At 37.5% G+C, this 17,857-nt stretch overlaps 1 protein-coding gene across 1 annotated transcript; it reads left to right on the top strand.

Moving 5' to 3' along the window:
* Positions 1–13,806: 13,806 nt before the first annotated feature.
* On the top strand, positions 13,807–15,285 carry LOC147486797 (uncharacterized). Its single transcript, XM_086573851.1, has one exon. It carries the CDS (start codon positions 13,807–13,809, stop codon positions 15,283–15,285), a length of 1,479 nt encoding a protein of 492 aa, XP_086429977.1.
* The last annotated feature ends 2,572 nt before the right edge of the window (positions 15,286–17,857 follow it).

Genomic DNA, 17,857 nt, shown 5'->3' with positions numbered 1-17,857 from the left:
ATTTAGGGTTCCAGTCCACTAGGCCATTAGTTCAAACAAGGTCTTTTGAAAATTTTGCGATTTTCGAGACTTGTGTCATGGATCACTGGGAACCTATAGCGAGAGATGATATTGAGCGTGATAATGTGTCTCCTCCTCCTCCTTCACCGCCCAACTGTTTTCATGAGAATGCCATGCGCCGAATCAGCACTCCTATGGAAGCCTTGAGACTAATGAACACTAGTATGCACAGCATGTTTCTTCGCCAGGAAGAGATGCATACTTCCATGAATGAATTTCAGCAGGAGATGCATAATCGTCAAGGCCGTTTTCAGCGCATGATGATGGCTAATCAGCAACAATTTCAGGACCGAATAATTCAGTCCTTAGGCAACAGACAGGACCAGTCAACTCACTCAGGAGTTCGCAGTACTCGTCATCGTCGGAACCCTGGTTCTTCATCAGCTAACCCTGAGGAGTCACAGTAGCAGCTTGTTTCTCTTAGCCTAAAATGCCTCTATCATTTATTTCCCTTATGCAATGCATTTTTCTAGTAATGTAAAACGGTATATCAGATGATTTCTCATAATTTTGTATCTCCAGACGGATTAAATGAGAAATTATTTATGTTATTAGATTATTGTCTTCCTAATATAAATAATTAGTTTGTTCCTTTATGCATTGGGCCTACTCTTTAGGCCCAATGGACTGATTTAAACAATGACCCCATCACTTTGATTCACTAGGCCCAACAGTTAGAAATCAAACTGTTAGATATCAAAAAACGGTCAGATTTTCGACTATAAAATCCGCCACTTCTCATCTAACTTCACTCATTCCATTCTCTTACTCTCCATAACTTAATCTTCATATATTTTAATTTTCTTCAACGTAATGGATCCGATCGAGAAATTAAACAAGGAGCAACGTGATGGGGCATTCACAGTCGCACTAATAGCAGTATTTATCGTTGCATAACATCCTTCAAAATATCTAGATTTATGTAACCTACATCTCTCTTTCCCTTTGTCATTTTGTAAATTACTATGGTGTGTTAAATAATTCTCAAAACATTTGTACGGGTTACGTATTAAATGGAGAAGTCCCATATTTAATATTTGTGTGTATTAATCGTAGTTTCACTTTATCATTAACATAAATAAAATTATTATCAAATCCATAACAAAGAAGGAAAATCAATAACTCAAGAAAATAATTCAATCTAAACTCATTGTGTTCATGGAAAATCGCGCACGTTATATGGTACACCTAAACAATCGTCGCGCACAGCTCGATAATTCTATCCAACTTCCTTTATTGAGGTATGATCTTCAATTCTGAAATTACGTGTAGGTCTAACTGCCCTGTGAAACCGTCCTCCATACATTCTATCATTTTAATACCTCATTAATTGTTTTTGGACATCTGACATGAAAAGATATACTATGGATACCCATAGTTGTTGTACATAATTATGTGTATCAACACCACATGGTTCACTTGTGTTTTCACATATTAATTATGGATCTAACTGCACTTGGCATCCTGATTCGTACAAGATCCTATATTGGCTATAAATCTCTTCGTTTCAGCCATTTTCATTTCACAGATTCTCCACTATCCCTCCATCTCTTACACTTTCAAATGGATCAACCAAGAAAGATAGTGCCCGAAAAAGACTACCTGAAACTTTTTGATGATGACTGATTTTCTCCTTATTTTGATACAGAAATTGTACGTTGAGGATGGTTGCCTCTTCTATATCATTCAGCAGCTGATTATTCCAAAGAATTAGTTTTGATGTTCTATCAATTTAGCGGACCTGAAAATGAAAAATTCTATTTCAATGCCTATGGACAACGATTTGAATTGACTAGGGAAATTATCTCTGACATACTTCAAATTCCAATGAATACACAGGAGTTCCATCTTCCAGAGTCAATATTTGATTCCATCAAAACTTTACTACGTGCCACCGTATCTCGTGGCAAAGTAGGAAATAGCATCACATTGTTCTGCAATGCTCTTTGAAACATAATCAACGAGTTGTGCTCCACTGGTTGGGACACAATGTGGTAGGTACAACACACCAATCTGAAGTGACAAAACCTCAACTCCACCTACTCTGGATTATGCAGAATCAAAGGGATGATTTTTGCATAATCCAACACCTTTGGAACGCGATCACCAGGAAAACTAAAAGGTTAGCACCTTTGCCTACTTTAGTCACGAAAATCATGACACGAAAATCATGCCTACTTTACTATGCTTCACATAGACTGCTCCGTTGGGTTTTGGACTCCAAATAGTCTGGCAGATGAACAGGACGACTAAAGCTCAAATTCTGAACATTTCTTTAATGAACATGCCTTCCAGAACATTTTTAATCCCATGGAAGGTGTTCAATTTCTTCATCAAGGCATGCGGGAACTTACACGCACGTCAGGAAATCATCATCAAAAGTCTTATGGATTTCCAGGAACGTCAAGCAATGCATGATGTTGACCAGGAGGCAATCTTGGAAACTCTCTCTCGGTCATTAGAAAATCACACTTTTCTAATAGAGAATCAAACTACGATCTCTGGCAACCAGGGGGGGCCTTCAACTCTAGCTTAGCCAACAACTTGATGAAACTAAACAATGTGGTCCACAATTTGCATTCCTTTCACCATCTTCATCATCATCCTGATCCATGATTTTTCTACCAAAAAAAAAAGATTATGCGTTCTATTTTTACAAAACTCAACTTTCCCCAAAATAAATTATTATTATTATTAATTAAGTTTTTCGTCATGTGCTCCTTTAATTAATATTGTTGTTATTTTTTTATCCTCTATTATAAACTAGACCTACTAGAATTATTAGAATTCACGTTGTTGTATCCAATAACAAAATTTTAACATGTATTTTAAATTTGATTACAAGAGGAGTCTATCTTCTTCCATACCCTGTCATCCATCTAATCAAACTTTATTAGACATTTTTCTTCAAAACCATCTTTATCCATTAAGCGTGGGCGACATACTTGATTTCTTTCCGATTGGACTCTCACGTTGCTATTCGTAACGTGGCTACTTCATTTTGGACGCTTCCTCACGTACACTAATTGATAGTCTGTCAGGAATCTTTGCATTACCCATTGCTCTACTCCATCACACATGGCTTCTTCATCACACGTAGCATCTTCATCAAGCATGACACCTCCGAAAATCATACCTGAGCAATCTTTTCAGGCTATGATGGATTTCGATGCTTATGGCCTTCATTTCCGTGATTACATTACTAACATTGGGTGGTCTTCCCTTGTTATTCTCCCTGACCAAACTTATTCTCCAAGTTTGGTGACCTACTTTTATGCTAATATGGAAGATACACCAGCATTCAACGTTGCTCATGGCTTTTTCTTAGACGGATTCACAATCCAAGTTGGTGGCACACACCATGTCTTTTTTTAGCCAACGCTTACCTTAACTTTGGATCTTCCATATCACGAGCCGGCAGCAACATGGCCATACATTTTTCACAACTCTACTCGTTCTTTTTCATGGCCTGCTTTTCGCGCAGCATACGGTGATGGTCTTGAAATTAAAGACAAAGGAACTAAACTTGGCAGATGACTAGAAATCACCATTCCCTTAGTCAGCATGACCATGAACGTGGGAAATGCGATGTTGTTTGTCCTTCTGAACATCATGGGAGATTGGCATTTCTCGACCGCCAATGATGCTGCATGTGTAGTCTTCAATGCGCTTGCCCGAGGTCATGCATTCTTTCATATCTTAAACTGTGTTATCTCCAATTTGAAACGAGCTTCGCCTTTGTTTAGGATCGATGATATATACTTTACCTGTAACCGCTTGCCGAATCATGAAGACACATTTCCCACAGTTTTCAGCTATTTTTCATGACTGGGTCAAGGTAGATTCTATGTGTCCAGCAAATAAAATCATTCGTTCATTAAGGTTTAGGCAATGGAAACGTCCTGCATGGTACTTGAGACATGTTCGTTGTTATCCAGACGATGATAAGATGTTGAAATATTTGAACGAATCCGGTGAACAAGAATGGGCCACCATTTAGGAAAGGATTATCTTTTGGCGCGATGCTAAGGAAATGCATTTCACTAAAGAAGACGCCAGACCATCACCACATCCTGGATGGTAAACTTGAGTAGGAAATTGTATATAGTTGTATATAGTGTGTTATTGTTTTTCTTTTTATGTATAATATATTATGTTACCACAACTTTCTGTTCCAGCAATCCAGCTCTAATTTTGCTCACGGTTATCAGATCATTCCTTTCTTTATCTATTTTTTTTACTTCGAAGACTAAGCATCATTCTGTTTGGGAGTGTTTTAAACTTGTAGCAAAAATTAAGCGACTTGTAGTCTGTATATAGTTTCTATTTTCTTGTTAGTAAATGTAATTAGTGACAAAGTCTTGTTTCTTTTTCAATGATGAAAATTGTTTAGAAGTCTCACATTAGGATTCGTTTTTAAAAAACTTAAGATAATAGGTACGCAATAGTTTTTACATCTTTTCATGAGTATTCATGCACTGAGTATCATTGATTGTACATAGCAGTAAGTTTCTGGAACCCATGGTTAGTCTACTTAAACTATCAATCCTGTGAGAATCTAACCAAAAGTCTCGACATAAGTGATATGTGTGTGATGACACAAAAGAGTAGTTTTTTCGAATAGAGAAAATCACGCGTTGACTTACTTGATCACCATTTGAACCCTAGGCGAGAATTTAGGCCTTCTTTGGATCGACATAGCTAAAAATTCTTACCTATTGCAAATTTTATCGCTAGTCACTCCACTTAACCTTTCATCAAACCTTTCACTTTCACCAAAAATTCCTTATCCATCTATTAACCCCAAATAAAATAACCTACTTAAGTGATGAGTATGAGAAATAGGATAAAATATAGAAAAATAAGAGAAAGACTTGTTCCAAATAAAAGTTAGTTACCTGCTTCAGAAAATAAAAATAAAAAATAGAATCATGTTTCTTAAGCCTTGAAAAAAAATGAGTACTAAGGCTTAAGAGCAAAGTAGGAAAACTCGGGTAGAAGCAGGAAAAGATAACAAAGATTTCTCGAGTGTAAATATCTTGAAGACCTTATTCTCTCATACTTATCATTTCTTGATCTTCCACTTCCATTTTCTTCTACACCACCACCTAAGCCCCCTAATACTTAACAAAGACATCTAGCTCAATTAGGAGTAGGATGGTGTGATAATAAGTAGTAGATGTGATTGATTGACCTCGACTCCTCTAATTGTCATCGAGTATGTGAGAAAACGTGTGCCACTACACACTGGAGTTAGCAAAACCTGAGTGGAAAAATTATGAGCGAATTTGTGTTTCGACACATACCTGTGAGAACCCATTTAGGTACGCTCTCCAAAGGATCCAGAAACGGCCCTGCTAATGCATTTCAATGAAAAGTTCACTGTATATATGTTCATATGTAGATGTTTTAATTATTGTATGCATATTAACTGGAGTTTCAAAGGAATTAATCTTCGTTCCCCGCTAAAGAGATGTATAGATATCTGAGATTAATTTAGAAAACAAGCTTTTGTTACTAAGTCCTTGTAGTATAAATGAAGTTTGTGAGTATCTTCTCTGAAAAACTCTCACGAGGATATAACTCATCCACTAGGGAATTCCTAGTAGTTTAAGGCCTTGTTGTATACGGTCAATGCAACCGCACTCTGCGAAACGAGACTTAGTTTAGAATGCACAGTTTTGGCCACTTATTTGTTTTAATGTCTCTTCTTTGCTTAAGGACAAGGAAAGTGTTGTTTGGGGAAGGTGTGATAAGCACCCAAAACTGTACTATAAAACCCCGTAGAGACATAATATTTAGATTAATTTTGTGCTTAATAATCATAAAATAATCACATTTTCGTGCTTTTGCAAGTTTGAGCAACTAACGTACAAATGATTATAAAGCCAGCCTATAAGCACGGAATAGGGAGTATACATAAGCTTTCTGATCAAGCCCATGTGAAACCCAACAAAACCGGACTAAAGCCCAAAGACTCAAACAGTACAGAATCCAGTCAGAAATGGGATTACATGCACAGAAACATCAAACTGTCGAAGCTCATATCTCTTGAACCAGGACTCCGAATGCGACAAGTGAGCTGCTCAGACAATCAGTGCGACGAACTCTACGCATAGGCAGGAAGTTACAAAAATTCCAAAAGACCGGACCTCCACTGGACACAGCACATGGACCCACTATGTGGGCCTGCAAGAATTGATGAGTCATCATGCAAGACAAAATAATTGGTGCAAAAGTGACACCTTACATATAATTAATGAGATTAGGTGCTAATAATCAAAAGAAAGCAAGGTGTCAAGTTTTGGATTGTGTGGGTAAGAAGGAAGTAAATGTGATTTTGTTTTTCACGTGGGAGGAAATGAGATTTCTCTCAAATGGAGAGAAAAACAAAACAAGGGGGGATGCACTACATTAACTCCCTTGACTCTTGTTCTATTTCAATTACTAGACTTTATGTTTTGGAGTTTTTAGTTTTTAGTTTTGGTTTAAGAAAAAAAGCTTGTAATATGTTAATGGTGGACAACACTTTCTATGTCTTGAAATAAATTTCTTTCTTCCTTAGTTAAAAAATAGGTTGCTACATCTTGTTTCTCTCTCTCTCTCTCTCATTTTTATATATCTTTCTTGTAGTTTTAATCAAATCCTAGGATCATGTGCTAAAACCCTCCAAGGTGGAGGGTTAATGATGCTCATGTGAGGGTTCGTATAGATTTCTTAGTAGTAGGATTCATTGCCTAGACTTAAGGACGCATATAACACACTACCTCAAAATGGTGGTGTCCGACCAAGCTTGAGGCCTGGAAGTGAAGGAAGACTCGCGTGCACCTCCCTTTCTATGCCTGGGCTAGCCGCGCACGCTGGTCCTATTTAGCTTCTTGTTTCCAGATTTGATAGGATTAAGTTTTATGAGTCCAGGAGTTGAGATGGGATTTCAGAGATGAAACCCCTGTTTAACTTCTTAAGCTAGGGAAATGGACTTAGAGATGAGTCCATTTCACTAGGGATCGATGCTCAAGCCGGTTCGGATTTGATAATGAACCCAAAACAGCTTAGAGATGGTGGTAATCCGATACTAAGATAGGATAATATGACCTTGCATGAGCAGCATGATTCTCCACCCCTTCTTTCTCTTTGAATATCTTAGGAAACATCTTAGTTTTTACCATCTTTTGTATTCCGCATGTTTAAACATTCGTTAGGATTTAAATAACACAACTAAACTTAGTTAGTAATCTAAAATGAATCTTACTCACTAGTTTCCCTACTTAGAGCACAATAAAGTTGTACGTTGTCCTAGTATTTAGGTTGGTTCAAATCCTTTCTCGAATTAGACGCACGAAGACGTGAGTAAGGACTTGAGTCTACACCGAACGGAAACGAGATTTCGTATCTTTAAACCGAAGAAGTGTAGAGATCAATCAACAAAGAAACTTACCTCCCATAAGATATGGTCTAGATTCAGACTTCCATAAGAAGAGGAATCCTAATAGGAAGGCAGAGTCCAAAGATGGAAGGGAACTCACAATCGGTGAGGACAGCCCTACACCCTAGGAATCTCATCACCCTTCCTCTATAAACCATATGAATTCGCTCTTAGGAACTACGCAAAATAGGGTTTGATTCTCTAATAGAACAAAGGAGATACGTAGGCAACCGTCAGATGATTCAACCCTAAACTCACCATTATCTTATCCCTTCTCTATTCAGCAAAGGATTCATATCACAAGGCACAGAGGAAGATCAGGGGATACTTGGAATTTCCCCTGCACTCACCGCAACTCAAAGACACTTCTCGAATCTCCTCAGATCAAGTATCATCATAGTCAGACATCTCCTTTTTCTTAGCAAATACCAAACCTAAACAAGAACAGCTAAAGCCGACCTAGCTATTGGACACACAACGCTAGAACAAAAAAAAAAATGAATAGCAACAATGGCAGAAGCACTAACCTGAGAAACCCTAGCTTGCGTTTTTGCTGGAGGAGAAACAAAAAATGACTTTTCAAATTTCTAGATTTGGTTTTATACAGTCGACCCTTTAGTTCCGATGCATATTATGATTACACCCTATACTCTATACGACATGCCCCTTACAGAGCTGTCTTTTCAAAATCCCAGAAAACGAGGCAGTGATTTTTCTCTTCACAACTGCTCAGATTCTCCCATGTGCCAATCACGTGCATGTTACAGTCTAACTCCAGTTCGTTATACGATAAGGAATGAGCTCTCCAGCACAGTGAATATTTTTGTTCACAAGCGTTCACCTTCTCAAATATGCTAGACACGAGCCACCGTTCTTTCTCAGCAGATCACTTCTCCGTATAAAGCGACCTACTGAGATGGGACTGTGTGAAAGAGTAATATTCACATCTAATGAACATTAGGTGCACGTCCAGCATAAGCATAAATATCCTACCGACCTCATGTGGGTAGAAGCCTATAAGCTCACTTCATAACCAGCTCACCTCATGTAGGTGGTCCACTTCAGCTCGCACTACAAGCAGCGGCATCATTACCCGATCTAAGATGTTCGTCTTACTAGCTCACTCTAGGGTGAAGCAGGTCAAATGGACGATCTCACGCAGAGCGTTACATCTAATGACATCATCCATCTTCTAGATGCAATCATTGCCAAAGCCAAACTTACACAATCCATTCCCGCAAAATACGAACCACTGTAACCACTCCCCATCATTACAGAATTCCTACCAACACCATTCATACATTCCTTCTCAATCTCAACCATACATCTGTGCTTGTCAGTAGACGTGTTGTGTGGATCCTCATGTTCAGTAACTATAAATACCCCCTACATGAACTACGCCAGACCTGATTTTACCCTCTCCCCAGAAGTGAGAGATAGATATGTAGGCAGTTTGCTCAGAATGAACTCAGTCTTTCCAATCTATTATCCCCATTTCCTCTACCTTAATCACATATTATAAAGCCCAAACTAAATAACACCTTTACACTTACTTACCCCTCCTTCTGGTGTAAACATAAAGACACGACTACCCAACAGGTCTCTTGTGATTATGTCCATAAATTCTCTAGAGCTCATGTTCTAAACAAACTCTTCTTGCCACTCTTCATGTTTACAACTAGACACCTAAGATATAGCAATGCTTTAACCTAGTAGATAGATTCATCATTGCATTATTTACTTCCAGCGGCTAGCGGCTTCCTCTTTGCTCCTTCTAGTGCAGTGCATCCCTTAACCTTTGCAATCTTGATGATCCAATGCAATCTTGATGTTAAATTTTGCTCATATATAAGACATGCATATAATTAAGGTCAGAAAAATAGTAAGATGGGTATCATCATAACAGAAAACAAAAAGACACTATATTAATCCAATAAAAACTCACTTTTGCTCTCCACAGAACAAGAAGAGTTTGATCCATACTCTCTCTAAGGTTCTCTAGTGAAACGTCATCAAAATCAAAATTGTCCTAATATGCATGTAAAAGTAACATTGATTAGTACACACTGTAGTATGTCTTAAAGCAATAAACTCATACTTAAATTTAATAAACATAGTTAAAAGATAATATACTTCCAGAACACTCAAAACTCTTTTTTAAAAGTCAATTGGCACTATGCGAAAGTTCTAGTATGTTATTGGAACATACTTCTTAGTGTTCACTCCTAACCCGATAATAAATGCCCTGGTATCCAGATCTAACCCATTAGGCTGTCCTAGCTCATTAGTACTAACTTTCCTTTTCTTCCCATCAGGTAATGCTTTAGGGCCTTTTGAGGGTCCTCTCTTGGTAGAAGAAGTTCACTGCAGGTGTCCCTCCTACATGTGTCAGAATAATAAATATGGTAACACCATAAAATAAAATGTTATAAAACAAGAACGTTTAGGGCACACAGTATATTACCACCTATCTCATTGTCACCCAAATCAGCACCTTGCAAATTGCTACGGTCATGTCCATCACCTTGCGAATTGCTACCATCTTCTTGTCCAGCACCTTGCGAATTGCTACCATCTTGTTCGTCCAAAGGATCCATAAGTCTATACAGATGAAAAATCCAAGACACCAGTTAGTGTGACAAACACCAAAGTCTGAAACTAAAACTAACAATTAAAGAAGTAACAAGTAAAGATTCTAATAAGGTAGAAGAACTATTTCACAGAGTAAATGCTTCCATACCAAACTCTTTGGAAGAAAGCTCTGGATTTGTGAAAAATGACATGGCTAAGCCACATATATATAAGCACCTGGATTGTGGAGAAGATGGAGGAAAGCTAACTTGCACGACCATGGGAGTGTGGGTTTCGTGCAATCTTTCTAGAGGGAGTTAGTTATTTCACGGGTGTTTTAGAAGAAATTCGATGGTTTGCCGCTTCAATATGCGCGGCAATTCAGGGAGAAATAACCCCACTCTCATTTGTTATCATCCACGACTTAGGTCAGTCACATTTGATCAAGCTTTTTGGGGTCTGATTTGGGTCACTTATTTTAACTAAGTCCATGGTAAAAAACCATGTTAACCCATTTTCAGAGGCCCACTTGTTTTCTTTTCTTATTACAACAGGTCTACAGTCAACAGTCTACGTAATTGTGCATGTGTGCATGTATGTGGTTCCATGGGGTGAAATCATGCTAAACTATGTGTGGGGACCATGTGGGTGGGGGTGTAAACATGTCTAACTGGGTGTGCCGTTTGGGGGGGAGGGGATCAAATTATACTCCAATTTCACACTAATGTATAAATTATAACTATCTACACCCTATAGTTCCCCACCAATGGATTGAGAGATGCTAAAAAAATAGGATTTTAAACTTCAACGTCACTTGGAGCGACAACTTTAATTAATTACAAATTGATACTTCATAACTAAAGAGGGATGTGATGCTCATGCCTTTTAACAACTTGTAGGTTAATATATATTGCATATATAGTTTAAACTTTGTATAGTTGATGTTTGAAACTCTTCACATTGCTTTGTCCTATTGATTAATTTGATTCCAATATTAAACTTAATTTTAAAATGTACCTAACTACATATAATTAATTAACAATAATAATAATATCATCACTTCTTGATTTTAATTATCTCGAAGTTTGTAACTATCTAGATGATTATCACCAATTTTTAAAGTTTAATTCGATAAGTATATAAGTGAATCATGCATGTTTCTTGAATGGAACAAATTAATATTGTTGTTCTATTGGAATTTGAACAAAAACTTGGTTGAATATATTTAAAAGAGTCTAAAGTTGTATTTGTATGTAGTCTCAAAAAAAAAAAAAAATTGTCATCTTAAACCTCGTTCCATATTCAAAATTATTACAATTATGCTTCTTCTATTCGAAAAACAATAAAAAATAATAATAATAATGAAAAAGGTTTTAATTTCAGTTAAAAGAAATTAAGATAAGTCAACAATGATAATAGAAGATTTTGTGATAGTTTCTGCAACAATTTGAAACAATTACTACTTTCAACGACTAAATTACATTGAGCAAATTTCAAAAAACTATCGAGGATAACAATGCGACGGTTTTTCTTACCGACATCTATGATGCGACACATTTCCCAACAAAAAATGAGTGTCAAAGAGTTGCAATTATAAAATATGACAAACTCGAAAAAAATTGTGATGGTCATTTACTAGTACTTGCAGTCTTAAACCGTTGCTAGGTAATGACGATTGATGAGTATCGAGGAAGCTCTTGCTCAACTGTTAGGGAAAATCAAATTTTTGGTAGTGTATGTTGCCTTTAGATTGTGGATAAGAAGGCAAGGAGTGTATTACAATTTGGGACGAAGCTTTCCCTAAACTCGATTTTGATGTTGGTGTAAGAGGACTGTTGGTAGTTTATTTTCCTTTAAAATCACGGTTTGATAGTCTTCAACTCCCATACGACATATTTCTTTCACACGTTAATTTGTCTATTAGTACCGTTTAAATGTCCTATAACTTAGGTGAGACTATAATTAACACTGGTCCAATGAATTTCTCGAACTTTGATGTGGACCTACTAACAGCGCTAGCTCGTTAATAAGGGCGAGTTAGACAATTGCCTAAGGCCTCGAGTAAATGAAGGGCCTCAAATTTCAAACAAAATTGCAAAAATCCCTTATAAAGTGGTAAGAAAATCTCTCTCGTCTGGACGGAAAAAAAATCTCCTATAAAAGAGGTGATAAATCTCATAAAATCTTCCTTAAACATAGACAATAATTTCTATTATGTTAAAAAACATTGCTAAAAAACCTCAAGCTTATTATAACTTTACTTATATCGAATTTTTAGTAAAGCAATAAATATCTAAACTACCAAATCTTCTCACTTCCTCTCTTTACTTATTAGAGAGTTATCAAGATATTAAGTACAAAAGAAAATTATTATAAGTAATTGTACTATATAAGAAAATTTTCAAAATATTGAAGAAAATGCCTCAACTTAGAGCTTCCGCCTAAGGCATCGCCTTGGGTTGAGTCAGCCCTGCCTACTAAGTCTGGAAAATAGTACTTAACTCAAACTACAAAATACTTTTTTTAATTTCCCTCAATATCTCATAATGTATAACGAACTAGCATATTTTGACTACAGATGTTGTATGTTGAAGGCCTATTGTTCATGTCATGGGCAAATATCATCAACCCGATATTCTAGCCCAAATATCATAGTTAATCAGAAATATCGACATAATTATCGATATTTCGCATTATAGTTTGTATGTTGCAGGTTTAAGCGGGAAAAAAAGGAAGAGAAAGAGACGGGACACGTGGCGTAAGCTGATTGGACAAAGTGATAAGGACAGCACTATATAAAGACTGGAAAGGAAGAAAGTCATTCATTCCAAAATCATTACACAAAATCTGTAAAACTAGAACAAGAGAGAGAGAGAGAGAACACTGTAATCGATACTGTTCTTCAATAACAAAACTCCTTTTTAGTTTGATTCGGTCTTTACTTTTCATCTTTAGTTCTTCATTCTTATTAATCTTAGTTAGTTTCTCTTGATTACTACATTGACGCCATCTGGGTTCAAAGACAAAGATCGATTGTTTTGTCTTTCGTTTCTTTTTTCTTTGATCGAATCCGTTGATTGAAATCTTGGTGATAAAGAGTAACTGTGTGGTAAGGTCAGTGAAGGGTTAAAAAAAGTAATCAAGATGCCTCCAAAGCGTACTACAGCAAGTAAAGCAATGATGGTGAATGAGAGAAGCACTTCTCATGTTGTGTCTAAGAATGAGGAGCGAAGAACTCGGAGATCAACAAGTAGAATAATAGAAGAAGTAGAGGAAATACAAGAAAAAGAAGTATCTTTGAAAGATTTGTTAAGAAGGATGAATGAGTTAGAAAAGCAAAATCAGATGTTAATGGCTGAGAATAAAGCAATAAGGGAAGAGAAGGAGAAGCGTGCTGAAGACACTATGTATGAGAAAGATGACGAGGAGTCGAGCTTAGGAACTCCAATTGTACGAAAGAGTCATCTCGAGGATAGGAGAAGGAGTCATTTTGAAGTACAATCTGTAGCGAGAACGACACCGAAAGTGGTACAAGAAGAAGAAGGTAAAGCACTAGTCACAAAGGAGATGGTGCAGGAGATGATGCAGAAGCAATTAGGAGATTAGTTATTGGAAAAGGTCTCGGCGTCAATAAGAAAGTTGGCAGATGATGTCGGTAGGAATCCATTAAAAAGGAGATAGAGAGGGCCTCGTTACCTCCGAAGTTCAAAAATCCAAAATTGAGCCAGTATGAAGGAGCTACTGATCCCATGGACCATCTTTTTAGTTATCGACATCAGTTCTCAATATATCAGGGCACCGAATATTGGGATACTGTACTATGTCGGTCATTTTCATCAAGCTTGAAAAGGAAATCATTAAAGTGGTTTTGCACAATTCCAAAGGGATCCATTTCATGCTTTCGAGAAATTGAAGAAAGGTTCCTCACTAATTATGGGCACCAGAGGGTGAAGCTAAAGCAGGTGTCAGCCTTATTCCAGTTGAAGCAAGCGAAGAAGGAGTCATTAAAAGATTTCTTGACAAGGTTCAAGGCTGAAACGCAGTCAGTGGAAAGATTAGATGAATCAGAAATGACAGCTGTCATAGCTTTTCAAGCAGGGGTAATACCAGGATCTTATATACATAAGTATCTATTGAGGAAAGAGGTTAAAACATTGCAAAAGTTGTATGATAAGGTTGATAGAGATATCATAGTAGAGGAGGGGTTGAGAACCGCCACTGTGCAAGCAGTATTACAAGTCACCGATGCAGGGAAAAAAGATAAGGATAATAATGATCGCTATGAAAGTCGAGATTCCTCGAGGTCAGATAACAAAAAACCTCAGAAGCATTATAAAAATCGAGATAATCAGCCACAACAGCGAAGAAAGTATGACAGAACATTGAAAGAGGAGCTCGATCCTAGTAATTTCATAGCAAAGAAAGATTTTGTGGTTTGGCCGAAATACACTCTTAGGGAAATGAAAGGAAAGCCTTATTGTCAATTTCACAAGATTGAGAACCATGAGACTAATAGGTGTCTCCAGTTATTAAAAGAGATAGACAGGCTCATGAAAGATGGGAAGCTGAGAGAGTTTCGTGCTGATGTTAGACCTGCAGAAATAGCGACCATGAGGGAGAAGCCATTGGGGGTAATAAACATGATTTACAAGGGGGAAATTCCTCAGAAAAAGATTTTTCGAGATAAGATAAGGAAGATCTCGACGGTCAAAGAAGTGCTCAAGGTTAACATCGAGCCAGCGTCGGTGAGTCAGCAACTAATATCGGCTAGCATTCCTGGGGAAATCATGTTCGTACCGGAGGACTCGTCTAAGGTAATGTTACCACATGATAATGCTTTGCTAATCACTTTGCGTATTTCAGGCTATGATGTACAGGAGATATTAGTGGACTGTGGTAGTTCAGTTAATATTTTATTTTGGAAAGCATTCAAAGGAATTGGTCTCGATGAGTCACATTTAAAACCGCCAAAGTTCAATTTATATGGTTTTAATGGAACTTCTACCAAACCTGCTGGAGAGATAAAATTGTCAGTTCGAGCTGGGCCTCAAACGGTGATGACGAAATTCATGGTCATCAAGCACCAATCTGATCATAATGTCATATTGGGAAGGAAATGGATACACAAAATGCGTGTTGTGCCTAGTACATTTTATCAAGTTCTCAGATATCCAACTGTATATGGATTGCGAGATCAGGGGCGATCAGTCCAAATCAGAAAAGTGTAATTTCGTCACAGTAAAGGGAATGATGAAGGGGAAAAGCCAAGACACTAGGGGCATCTTGGAAAACTCTACTTAGCAGTTACAGCAAGTTTTACTTGTCGATACTAACATGCAGATACAGGAGCAGGTAAAGTTCACTCAAGAGATGAACAAACATGAAGAACCACCATGGGAAAGAAAAACCATAGAGGCGGTGGAGAAGATTAATATCGGTAAAGGGGAAAGTGAGCGTCATACGTTCATTGGTACATAAATGGCTGTAAGTATAAGAAAAGAGTTGGTGGTATTTTTGAAAGAGAATCAAGATGTTTTTGCATGGTCGATGTCGGATCTCACCGATATCGATCCAGGTATATGTTCGCACAAACTGAATATGGAAGAAAATGCAACTCCAGTGCATCAAAAGCATAGAAAATTGAGGCCAATGTATAAAGAAGCAGTGCAAGTAGAGATACAAAAGATGTTAGATAATGGCATCATCAGAGAAGTTGAGCATTCTGAATAGGTAGCAAACATAGTGGTTGTACCCAAGAAAGATGGTAAAGTTTGAATTTGTGTCAACTTTACCGATGTGAAGAAAAAGTGTCTAAAGGACCATTATCACATGCCTAGAATTGATGAATTGGTCGACCGAACAGCTGGTTTCGAGTTGATCAGTTTTTGCGATGGTTATTCAGGATATTTTCAGATTCTAATGGCTATGTTAAACCAGTTAAAAATGGCATTCATCGTTAATGGAGGAATATACTGCTTCATCAGAATTCCATTTGTATTGAAGAATGTGGGAGCCACTTACCAAAGGCTAGTGGAGAAGATGTTCAAGAAACTCATCAAACGTATTGTCGAGGTCTATATCGATGATATGGTCATCAAATCTATGAAAGCTGGAGATCACATAAAGGACCTCGACACTGTATTCAGAATATTGAGAGAGTTTAATATGAAGCTTAATCCCAAAAAATGTACTTTCAGGGTCAGCTCTGGTAAGTTTTTGGGGTACATAGTTACGAAGAGAGGTATTGATGCTAATCCTGAGCAAATACGAGCGCTTCAACAAATGCCATCATCTACAACTCAAAAGCAAATACAAAGGTTGACGAGGAGAATAGCAGCGCTCAATAGATTCATCTCAAAAACTTCTGATCGCTATAAGCCACTTTTTAAGTTGCTTAAGAAGAATGTCAAATTCTGTTGGAATGAGGAATGTGAAGAAGCATTTTTTGAATTAAAGAAATATTTGCAAGAAATGCCAACTCTGACAAAGCCAGATGATGGAGAAAGTTTGCTCCTTTATTTGGCTGTATCAGATTTTGCTATAAGTTCTGTCCTCATGAAAGTAGAAAATAGATTGGAAAGACCAGTATATTTTCAAAGTAAAACAATGCTCAAGGCTGAGACTCGATATTCGATGATAGAAAAGTATGCCTTGGCACTGTTATTCTCATCTCAATGATTAAAGCCATATTTTCAAGCACATTCGGTGATCGTGATGACGAATCTCCCATTAAAGCAAACTCTAGCGAAAACTGCTAAGTCAGGAAGGATGTCTAAATGGTCTGTACTAATAAATGAATTTGGAGTCGAGTATCGAAATTACGTATCAGAAAAGAGTCAGGTACTGGCCGACTTCCTGGCTGATTTTCCATCTGAGGATGCCAGTTGGGGCACGAAAGAAGAGGAATTTGCAGTGCTGCAAGAGCCTGATGATGTTATCGATGCAGACGATCCATGGGTTGGAATAAATGGTTGGAGACTATTTGTCGATAGATCCTTTAGAGGAAAGGGGTGTGGCATCGGAGTGGTGTTGGTTACTCCTGAAAATCAAAGGCTCGAGACTACAATAACATTGGGTTTCCATGCGTCCAATAATGAGGCTGAATATGAAGCCTTAATAGCTGGTCTCAAGATGGCTAAATCTCTTAATATAAAAGAGTTATCGATCTTTAGTGACTCGATGCTCGTGGTCAGCCAGATCAATGGGGGATACTCGGCAAAATGTGAAAATATGGTCGATTATTTGAATTTTATAAAATCCAAATTGAAGAATTTCAATAAAATAAGACTTCAGCATCTCAATAGAAATGAGAATAGGCATGCGGATGCCTTGGCTTATGTTGCAGCGATGCTAGAAAACACAGAGGGTCACACTCTGCATATCGGAGTTCAACAGAAGCCAAGCATCAACATTGACGATTCAGTAGTCATGGAAATTGATACACTGGGGGCGTCATGGATGGAAGCATATATATCATATTTAGCTGATGGGAAAGTAGTGGAGGACAAGAACTAGGCCAGAAGAATTAAGTCTGGCACCCAAAGATATGTATTGGTTGATAATGAATTGTATAGAAAGAATCCTGGAGGTCCACATTTAAAATGCATATCGTATGAGAAAGCGCAGCTAATCATTGCCGAGCTTCACCAAGGCAAATGTGGAAACCACTCAGCTAGTAGATCGTTAGCCAATAAAATCACGAGACAGGGATATTTTTGGCCTCAAATGCGAAGGGACTGTCTTCGATATGCGAAAAAGTGTGTACAGTGCTAAGTTCATGGGAAAGCCATACAAGTCCTA

Source organism: Coptis chinensis, chromosome 7, assembly GCF_015680905.1.
Source record: "Coptis chinensis isolate HL-2020 chromosome 7, ASM1568090v1, whole genome shotgun sequence".
NCBI classification, from domain to species: domain Eukaryota; kingdom Viridiplantae; phylum Streptophyta; class Magnoliopsida; order Ranunculales; family Ranunculaceae; genus Coptis; species Coptis chinensis.
This window is presented reverse-complemented; position numbering and strand designations above follow the sequence as displayed.

Coding starts and splice junctions, on each gene's coding strand:
- LOC147486797 (XM_086573851.1), top strand. CDS start 13,807: ATGGACCATCTTTTTAGTTATCGACATCAGTTCTCAATATATCAGGGC.